This window comes from Lepidochelys kempii, chromosome 2 (assembly GCF_965140285.1).
Source record: "Lepidochelys kempii isolate rLepKem1 chromosome 2, rLepKem1.hap1, whole genome shotgun sequence".
Classification (NCBI taxonomy): domain Eukaryota; kingdom Metazoa; phylum Chordata; order Testudines; family Cheloniidae; genus Lepidochelys; species Lepidochelys kempii.
This window is the reverse complement of record NC_136381.1, coordinates 139005057-139015019: the sequence shown is the minus strand read 5'-3', so window position 1 is coordinate 139015019 and position 9963 is coordinate 139005057. Positions and strand designations below refer to the sequence as shown.

At 48.7% G+C, this 9963-nt stretch overlaps 1 protein-coding gene across 1 annotated transcript; it reads left to right on the top strand.

The window, feature by feature from the left end:
* The first annotated feature begins 858 nt into the window (after positions 1–858).
* On the top strand, positions 859–2890 carry LOC140906136 (uncharacterized). Its single transcript, XM_073329640.2, has 2 exons — positions 859–1760; positions 2349–2890. The coding sequence occupies exons 1-2, from the start codon at positions 1178–1180 to the stop codon at positions 2888–2890; spliced, it is 1125 nt and encodes a 374-aa protein (XP_073185741.1). The 5' UTR covers positions 859–1177.
* Positions 2891–9963: the final 7073 nt, after the last annotated feature.

Below are 9963 nucleotides of genomic sequence, written 5' to 3'. Positions count from 1 at the left end.
ACTTAATTTAACTTATATCTGTCTCAGGGAAAATAATAAAAAGAAATTAAATGTCTAGTTATGCAATGAGTGACTTTATATCAAGGTGTCAGCTAAATTATTCTACATTGGAATTTTAGTCAAAACTTCTGACATTAATTCTCCTTGTCCCATATATAAGCACATATGGGCCGAGTTTGTGGGGGGAGGGGAGGAGGAGTTGGATTGAAAGAGGCCTAGTCCTTAGATGAAGCATAACCATTACACACAGGGTCACACAGACTGGCGATCTGACAGAATAAGTTGTGGGTCAGGCCCTGCGGATTTCAAGTATCTGCTGACTGTGGGGGCATACCAAAAGTCACCTCAAGTGGAAGCAAAATTATAGTGATCCTCAAAAAAACACCCTCCCGAGCCAGAAAATTGTCTTCTGCTCAGAAATCCTAACATCAATACCCACATTCTTCTCCAGAACCTCTGACAAACAAGCTGGCCATATACAAAACACTTGTAATTATGATTGTAATTGATTGTTTTTGCACATAAGCTTGACAGGCACCACTGAGAAGTTAACTAGTTCAGCTGAAGTATGGGTTTCAAGCATCATTTAACACTGCAACTATATTAGAAACTAGTAGCTGAAAGCCTGTGCTGTTGCAAAATGTACTTCATAAAGCCATGTGTGTAAAACAAAAAAAAACTCAAAATGGCTCAGAACTTAAAAATTGGACAGTAACAGACTGCAAATCCCAGTGATGATTCAACCTGGTGATATGCTGAGCATAAAGAGCTCTCACCATTGCTTCAGACTGACTCAGACATTGTAGCTTCAGAGTGACTAAGCCCTGGTCTACACTAGGACTTTAGGTCGAATTTAGCAACGTTAAATCGATTTAAACCTGCACCCGTCCACACAGTGAAGCCCTTTATTTCGACTTAAAGGGCTCTTAAAATCGATTTCCTTACTCCACCCCTGACAAGTGGATTAGCGCTTAAATCGACGTTCCCAGCTCGAATTTGGGGTACTGTGGACACAATTCGATGGTATTGGCCTCCGGGAGCTATCCCAGAGTGCTCCATTCTGACCACTCTGGACAGCACTCTCAACTCAGATGCACTGGCCAGGTAGACAGGAAAAGAACCGCGAACTTTTGAATCTCATTTCCTGTTTGGCCAGCGTGGCAAGCTGCAGGTGACCATGCAGAGCTCATCAGCACAGGTGACCATGATGGAGTCCCAGAATCGCAAAAGAGCTCCAGCATGGACCGAACGGGAGGTACGGGATCTGATCGCTGTTTGGGGAGAGGAATCCGTGCTATCAGAACTCCGTTCCAGTTTTCGAAATGCCAAAACCTTTGTCAAAATCTCCCAGGGCATGAAGGACAGAGGCCATAACAGGGACCCGAAGCAGTGCCGCGTGAAACTGAAGGAGCTGAGGCAAGCCTACCAGAAAACCAGAGAGGCGAACAGCCGCTCTGGGTCAGAGCCCCAAACATGCCGCTTCTATGATGAGCTGCATGCCATTTTAGGGGGTTCAGCCACCACTACCCCAGCCGTGTTGTTTGACTCCTTCAATGGAGATGGAGGCAATACGGAAGCAGGTTTTGGGGACGAAGAAGATGAGGAGGAGGAGGAGGTTGTAGATAGCTCACAGCAAGCAAGCGGAGAAACCGGTTTTCCCGACAGCCAGGAACTGTTTCTCACCCTAGACCTGGAGCCAGTACCCCCCGAACCCACCCAAGGCTGCCTCCTGGACCCAGCAGGCGGAGAAGGGACCTCTGGTGAGTGTACCTTTTAAAATGCTATACATGGTTTAAAAGCAAGCATGTGAAAGGATTACTTTGCCCTGGCATTTGCGGTTCTCCTAGATGTAGTCCTAAAGCCTTTGCAAAAGGTTTCTGGGGAGGGCAGCCTTATTTCGTCCTTCATGGTAGGACACTTTTATCACTCCAGGCCAGTAACACATACTCGGGAATCACTGTAGAACAAAGCATTGCAGTGTATGTTTGCTGGCATTCAACCAAAATCCGTTCTTTCTCTCTCTGTGTTATCCTCAGGAGAGTGAGATATAGTTCATGGTCACCTGGTTGAAATAGGGTGCTTTTCTTCAGGGACACTCAGTATAGCCCATTCCTGCTGGGCTGTTTGCCTGTGGCTGAACAGAAATGTTCCCCGCTGTTAGCCACAGGGAGGGGGGAAGGTTGAGGGGGTAGTCACGCGGTGGGAGGAGGCAAAATGCGACCTTGTAACGAAAGCACATGTGCTATGTATGTAATGTTAACAGCAAGGTTTACCCTGAAAGACTGTAGCGACTGTTTTATAAAATGTGTCTTTTTAAATACCGCTGTCCCTTTTTTTTTCTCCACCAGCTGCATGTGTTTCAATGATCACAGGATCTTCTCCTTCCCAGAGGCTAGTGAAGCTTAGAAAGAAAAAAAAACGCACTCGCGATGAAATGTTCTCCGAGCTCATGCTGTCCTCCCACACTGACAGAGCACAGACGAATGCGTGGAGGCAAATAATGTCAGAGTGCAGGAAAGCACAAAATGACCGGGAGGAGAGGTGGAGGGCTGAAGAGAGTAAGTGGCGGGCTGAAGAGAGTAAGTGGCGGGCTGAAGACAGGGCTGAAGCTCAAATGTGGCGGCAGCGTGATGAGAGGAGGCAGGATTCAATGCTGAGGCTGCTGCAGGACCAAACCAGAATGCTCCAGTGTATGGTTGAGCTGCAGCAAAGGCAGCTGGAGCACAGACTGCCACTGCAGCCCCTCTGTAACCAACCGCCCTCCTCCCCAAGTTCCATAGCCTCCACACCCAGACGCCCAAGAACGCGGTGGGGGGGCCTCCGGCCAACCAGCCACTCCACAACAGAGGATTGCCCAAAAAAAAGAAGGCTGTCATTCAATAAATTTTAAAGTTGTAAACTTTTAAAGTGCTGTGCTTAAAGTGCTGTGTGGCATTTTCCTTCCCTCCTCCACCACCCCTCCTGGGATACCTTGGTAGTCATCTCCCTATTTGTGTGATGAATGAATAACGAATGCATGACTGTGAAGCAGCAATGACTTTATTGCCTCTGCAAGCGGTGATTAAAGGGAGGAGGGGAGGGTGGTTAGCTTACAGGGAAGTAGAGTGAACCAAGGGGCGGGGGGTTTCATCAAGGAGAAACAAACAGAACTTTCACACTGTAGCCTGGCCAGTCATGAAACTGGTTTTCAAAGCTTCTCTGATGCGTACCACGCCCTCCTGAGCTCTTCTAACCGCCCTGGTGTCTGGCTGCGCGTAACCAGCAGCTAGACGATTTGCCTCAGCCTCCCACCCCACCATAAACGTCTCCCCCTTACTCTCACAGATATTGTGGAGCACACAGCAAGCAGTAATAACAGTGGGAATATTGGTTTCGCTGAGGTCTAAGCGAGTAAGTAAACTGCGCCAGCGCGCCTTTAAATGTCCAAATGCACATTCTACCACCATTCTGCACTTGCTCAGCCTGTAGTTGAACAGCTCCTGACCACTGTCCAGGCTGCCTGTGTACGGCTTCATGAGCCATGGCATTAAGGGGTAGGCTGGGTCCCCAAGGATACATATAGGCATTTCAACATCCCCAACAGTTACTTTCTGATCTGGGAAGAAAGTCCCTTCCTGCAGCTTTTGAAACAGACCAGAGTTCCTGAAGATGCGAGTGTCATGCACCTTTCCCGGCCATCCCACGTTGATGTTGGTGAAACATCCCTTGTGATCCACCAGAGCTTGCAGCACTATCGAAAAGTACCCCTTGCGGTTTATGTACTCGCCGGCTTGGTGCTCCGGTGCCAAGATAGGGATATGGGTTCCGTCTATAGCCCCACCACAGTTAGGGAATCCCATTGCAGCAAAGCCATCCACTATGACCTGCACATTTCCCAGGGTCACTACCCTTGATATCAGCAGATCTTTGATTGCGTGAGCTACTTGCATCACAGCAGCCCCCACAGTAGATTTGCCCACTCCAAATTGATTCCCAACTGACCGGTAGCTGTCTGGCGTTGCAAGCTTCCACAGGGCTATCGCCACTCGCTTCTCAGCTGTGAGGGCTGCTCTCATCCTGGTATTCATGCGCTTCAGGGCAGGGGAAAGCAAGTCACAAAGTTCCATGAAAGTGCCCTTACGCATGCGAAAGTTTCGCAGCCACTGGGAATCGTCCCAGACCTGCAACACTATGCGGTCCCACCAGTCTGTGCTTGTTTCCCGAGCCCAGAATCGGCGTTCCACAGCATGAACCTGCCCCATTAGCACCATGATGCATGCATTGGCAGGGCCCATGCTTTCAGAGAAATCTGTGTCCATGTCCTGATCACTCACGGGACCGCGCTGACGTCGCCTCCTCGCCCGGTATCGCGTTGCCATGTTCTGGTGCTGCATATACTGCTGGATAATGCGTGTGGTGGTTGATGTGCTCCTAATTGCCAAAATGAGCTCAGCGGCCTCCATGCTTGCCTTGGTATGGCGTCCGCACAGAAAAAAGGCGCGGAACGATTGTCTGCCATTGCTCTGATGGAGGGAGGGGCGACTGACGACACGGCTTACAGGGTTGGCTTCAGGGAGCTAAAATCAACAAAGGGTGTGCCTGTACATCAAGGAGTATTTCAGGCAGGACTGCACGGAGGGTTCCAATAAGAAATGGTGCACCAAAGTTATCGTTGTTATTGGAACAAGGAGGTTAGCCTGGCCTCTGATTGATACACGGCTAGATTAACCTCGCTGCGCCTTCTCTGTGACTGACTGCAGTGTGATCTAGACAGGGGAGGAGGAAAATGAGTACAAAACAAATCTGGTCTATTTCTTGTTCTGACCCACTCCATCTATCCTTTACATCTTTGGCTGGCAGCAGACAAAAAAGGCGCGAAATGATTGTCTGCCCTTGCTTTCACGGGGGGAGGGAGGGTGGGAACGGGGTCCTGACGATATGTACCCAGAACCACCCGCGACAATGTTTTAGCCCCATCAGGCATTGGGATATCAACCCAGAATTCCAATGGGCAGCGGAGACTGCGGGAACTGTGGGATAGCTACCCACAGTGCAACGCTCCGGAAGTCGACGCTTGCCTCGGTACTGTGGAAGCGCTCCGCCGAGTTAATGCACTTAATGCAGTTAGAGCATTTTCTGTGGGGACACACACACTCGAATATATAAAACCGATTTCAAAAAAACCGACTTCTATAAATTCGACCTAATTTCGTAGTGTAGACATACCCACAGAGTGACAAACCTGGAAACTTATTATATAGATAACATGTTTGAGCTCTCAAACTCAGACCTGTCTCAAAAGCTGAACATTTAAATAGCTTTCTGAAGGACAAGGTTAGAATTCACATTTACAGCTCTGATGTGGATTGTTGCCCAAATATATGTTGCTGTTACTTGCTGATCCTTTTGAAATCATGATTTGGTTTTCACTTGATTTATTCTTTGTTTCTAGTTACAATGACCTCCATATGAGATGACTGGTTCCAGTAAGTTTCCATGAACTCCAATATCCAATTCTTGTTTAACATTATAACTGGATGATATTTCCCCCCCCAAAATGGACATTTGAGAGATGTTTTTTCCATCAAAAACAGATGCAAAGTGTTTTTCAGTCTCCCGGGGTTTCTTTGTTTTGTTAACAAAACCCCCAATAGTTTTTAGAGCCAAAAGTGAGTTTATTTGGAAATTTTGCATGGGAAATAAATTCATTTCCCTAGCAGCTCTACTGAACATTACTCCTGGGGGAATTCTGCACCAAAAAATTAAAAATTCTGCACACTATATTTTAAAATTCTGCAAATTTTGTCAAAATAACACTATAGAATCATGCTAGTTTCAACTATTTTGGTAATTTATTTCAAAATACCTGTCAGCAGGTATGTCTGTAACAATACAGACACACGCAAAATTTCCCCCAGGCGTAGAGAGTTAAAGAAACCTCTATGACAACGCAGTTCCTGTTTCTCTGCCCCCTCAACCTCCCCAGAGCCCAGTCAAGGGGCCAGACACCCACAACCCCTCCCCCCGAATCCAGTCACAGGGTCCTCCCAACTCAATACACCTGAACTCACTCTCCCCCAATCCCAGCCATAGGGGCCCCGCTAGCCCAGATACCCACACCCCCTCCCCCCTGAGCCCAGTTGTGGCCTCCCCATCCCATACACCCATCCCCCACCATCCCAGAGCCCAGCCTTGCCCCCCAGCCCAGACACTCTCCCCCACCCTCCCAGAGGCCAGCCTTGCCCCCCCAGCCCAGACACCCTCCTCTCCTTCCCAGAGCCCAGACATGGCCGCTCCAACCCAGACACCCTTTCCTCTACCGCCCAGGGATCCAGAAGGAGAAAGCCTGTTGCTGGGTCCCAGCGAGGCTTGTATGGAGTTTTCTTCCCTCAAGGTGTGCGGGGAACTGCAGCTGCTTGGAACTCTCTACTACCCTCCCTTGCAGTGTCTATGTACAAGCTGGGCTCTGCCAGGTCCAGCAGCCCCTAGTAGCAGCCAGCAGCACTGTAGCCCATTTCTGTTGGGGAAAGGAAATTATGCGCAAAAAACATTAATTTCTGCATTGCGCAGTGGTGCAGAATTCCTCCAGGAGTAGAACATACAGTATATCCATTATCCTGTATTTAAAAGGACTCTATGTATTAAAGACATACCTCTGATTTTTTTCCCTACCATTGTTCTGAATAGTACTTGAAAAAGACCCTCTCAAAAGCATTTCTCTGCCTTTTCAATTTTGTGCACTTGACAGCACTTTGTGTAGAGTTAGTTCAGTATTTTTTAAATGTTTCACATATAATCAGTCAATTTTTCCTTTTGTCTGTGCAGGTCTTTCAACCAACAAGTGAGAAAAACAAACACTGAAAAATTAACAAAGTGGGATTGTAAAGCTAATTATAGGGGAATTCAATGGCATGCACAGTACCTGAAAATACAGCAAACTAATTTTGTTTAATTGATTACATTTCAGGTTGATGTCCTTTTAATAGTCTGTGTACTTTTAAAATTAACTTTAGTATAGTAAAGTAATTGTATATATTAAATGTAGCATGTTTGAGAATGTGTGCAAGTACTGATCATTCCCCACTCCGCACATAAAGGGATCTAGTGGAATCCTCAAATCAGTTGAAATTTTCAATGTTGGGATTTCACCTGGAGCACAGGCCATGTGGAGCCTCTTGCAGTTCCATTCCAGCAGGAAAGGGGTTACTCACTGTTCTATGAATCAGCAGTCATCCTCGGGATGCAGAGGAAGGCAGGAAAGGATTCTGGGGCCCTTCTCTCAAGGGCCAAAGGTTTGCCACCATGTGGTGGGGTCTCTGTCTGGCTGCGGGGCTCATACCCCTTCCCCCTCTAGGGAGGGATTCCATGCTGGTTCCCCTGCCCTCCCTTCTTGATGTGGGGAAAGGCTGGGGGGCCACATGGGGAAACTGATGGGGCCACTGGGTCTCAGGTGCAGGTCGCTGTTCCCCCTCCCTCAGCTCGGTGGGGGGGGGGGGAAGAGGCTGGAAGTCACGTGGTGCCGTTAGGGTCACTGGGATGGGCCAGGGTCCCTGGGCAGCCCTGTTGGGTCTGTTATGGTGTCCCCTCACTCAGCCCCTGCTCACAGGAAGGGAGGCTGAGGGTGTGCACTGCTCCTTGTGTCCTGCTCCCCGCTCCTCTTTCTGCTTCAGGTGGGGGGAGGGAGGAGAGGCTCATGGGGCTTCAGCCAAGGTTGAGGCCGATGAGCCTGCAGATGCCTGCTCCAGGATCTGCTCTGACGGGGCAGGAAGAAGACTCAGTCCCTTCCCCCTTCCCTTGGGACAAGGTGGCAGGAGTCTGAACCCACCTAAACTCTGTGTAGTGGTCGGTGGCGCCCAGCTGGGCATTCTGTGCTCATCCGATGCTGGCCTCCACTGGAGTGTGAAAACCTCACCACTTTAGCAGAATGCCAAGGGAAATGAAGGAAGATTTATAAGCATGGGAACGATTTCTGGATGAACTTAGAGGCCTTTTTAGTGGCATTCACACTGATTTCTCAAGACAAAGCTGCAGATACAGTCCAATGCCTCAGGAGACATGGGCTTTGCAGTTTACTTTCATGGTGAGGGCTGTGATCAGAGGTGGCCAGAAAGCTGGGTGGTTCAGATCATTATAGGGACATCACCTTTCTAGAGGGCTTTTTCCCCCTATACTGGTGCAGTCACACTTCTGTGGAAGAACTTTTAGAGCAAACAAGTCAGTTTCCAGTGCAACAACAAATCCATGCTCTGTATTGTAAATAGTGAACTGCTCAGGTCTTGAGGTGGGTGAGGGCCTTGGTTTTATGCTGCCTGTCATTTAACATCCTTTTTCATGCTGTGCATGTCCCAAGACTGCATAACGGTGTTGCCGATGCTCCATCTAAGGCAACAGATTCTGGGCACTCATCCCGCTTGCCAGCCAAGATCTGCATGAGATGCCTTTGGAAATTTGCCCTATGACAGCTCTAGGACAAGTCAAGGATTCGGCTGCCCCATGAACTCTGAGGGCCTATCAGGCCAGCCTTAAGAGTTCATGGAGTTTAGGGCACAGGAAGGACTTCATCATGAGCAGCCCATAACATCAGGTGGCATGACACATGGTGTCTTTGGCCCGCCATAGGTTGGCTCCCTCCTCTATATCATACTACCTGTTCGTGGGTCCTTCCTGCTGGTGTAGGCTGTCAAGTTTCACAGACCCACATGGGCACTTCATAGGGCAGAAGCCCTTAAAAGAGTGGCCCAGGAAAGGCAGGTGCAGGAGGGACAACAGATTACATGTAACAGTGGAGACCCTGACAGGATGATTAAAAGCTCTACCATGGGTATGCAGCTATAGGAGGGAGGCCACTTTATTTAGCGTGGCATTTGTTGTTGCCTTCTTTAGCACTGTTAGAGTCAGTGAGCTGGTGCTTTTGGGAGCCAGTGGGCATTGAACTTAACCAGTGTACAGTTATGTACAGGAGCAATGTGATACTAGGCAGCATGGTTGTGGAGAGCATCCAAGCTGGTCACTGCCCCCACCCCCACCCCCGACTGGTTTCCAGTGTGGTTAAAAGGATAATGTGAACAGCTTCCAGAGGTAAAAGACCTGGGATTTTGCTGATGGGCCTTGGGCTCAAGGGATAGGGGGAGAACTTGTGGGCCAACACCCCAACCCTTCTGCACCTTCCATTCGCCTCATGGGGAGGTAGTGGTGATTGGATTAAGAGTGAGTTCAGTCCTGGTGGGTAGGCTGAGGAGAGCCTACCCCAAATTACAGGTTATATGGTAGGACCCTGTAACTCCAACACTGGGACTACTTCAAAGCAAACTACATGAGAGTATGGGTGATGGGCAGGTAACAACCCCTCCCCTGTGTTTAAGTTAATAAAAGTTGCAGCCTGCTGTTTAACATCCATCCATATGTCTGTCTTCATTTCGCCACTGTACCCACTGAGGCATGTGAAATAGCTGGAGCTGGGAAATTCTGGCCAATCAGCACCCAGCACCCCCAGCTAGCCAATGGGTGCCAAGGAGGGGGAGAAGCTCTCTGGTGTCCCTCATCAAACATCTCCTTCCCTGGCTGTGTGGCTGTTCCCCCTCACCGCCAGCCCAGTCCCGTTGAGGTGGATGTGTGGCGTCTGTGGTGTACCCAGTCTGACATACCTTAAATGCTCCTGATTTTCACAAGGGGGGGGGGTCCTCAGGAATTTCTGAAAATCAGGCCCCTGTAAAGTGTCTCAAAATTGCACACCCAACAATTGAGGTATCCAAAGTCACTAATCACTAATGAAAATCTTGGCTGTAACATATTCTCAGTGCACGATCATAGTTTCTATTAACATTAATGGGGACTCTGTGTGATTGTTAGTAGAATCTCTCTTTATTGGAGCAAGTGGAGGGGAACAGGAGAAATGGATGTATTTCATCAGAGTAGTGCAGTAAAGGAGTTTCTTTTGAATTAAAATCCTCCACTCTAGGCTCAACACTGTTTAGATAAGTGGCT

Excerpts from the sequence above, each read along its gene's own strand:
- LOC140906136 (XM_073329640.2), top strand. The coding sequence starts at position 1,178 with ATGCAGAGCTCATCAGCACAGGTGACCATGATGGAGTCCCAGAATCGC. Across the intron at positions 1,761-2,348 it reads AGGCGGAGAAGGGACCTCTG|CTGCATGTGTTTCAATGATC; the intron begins GTGAGTGTACCT and ends TTTCTCCACCAG.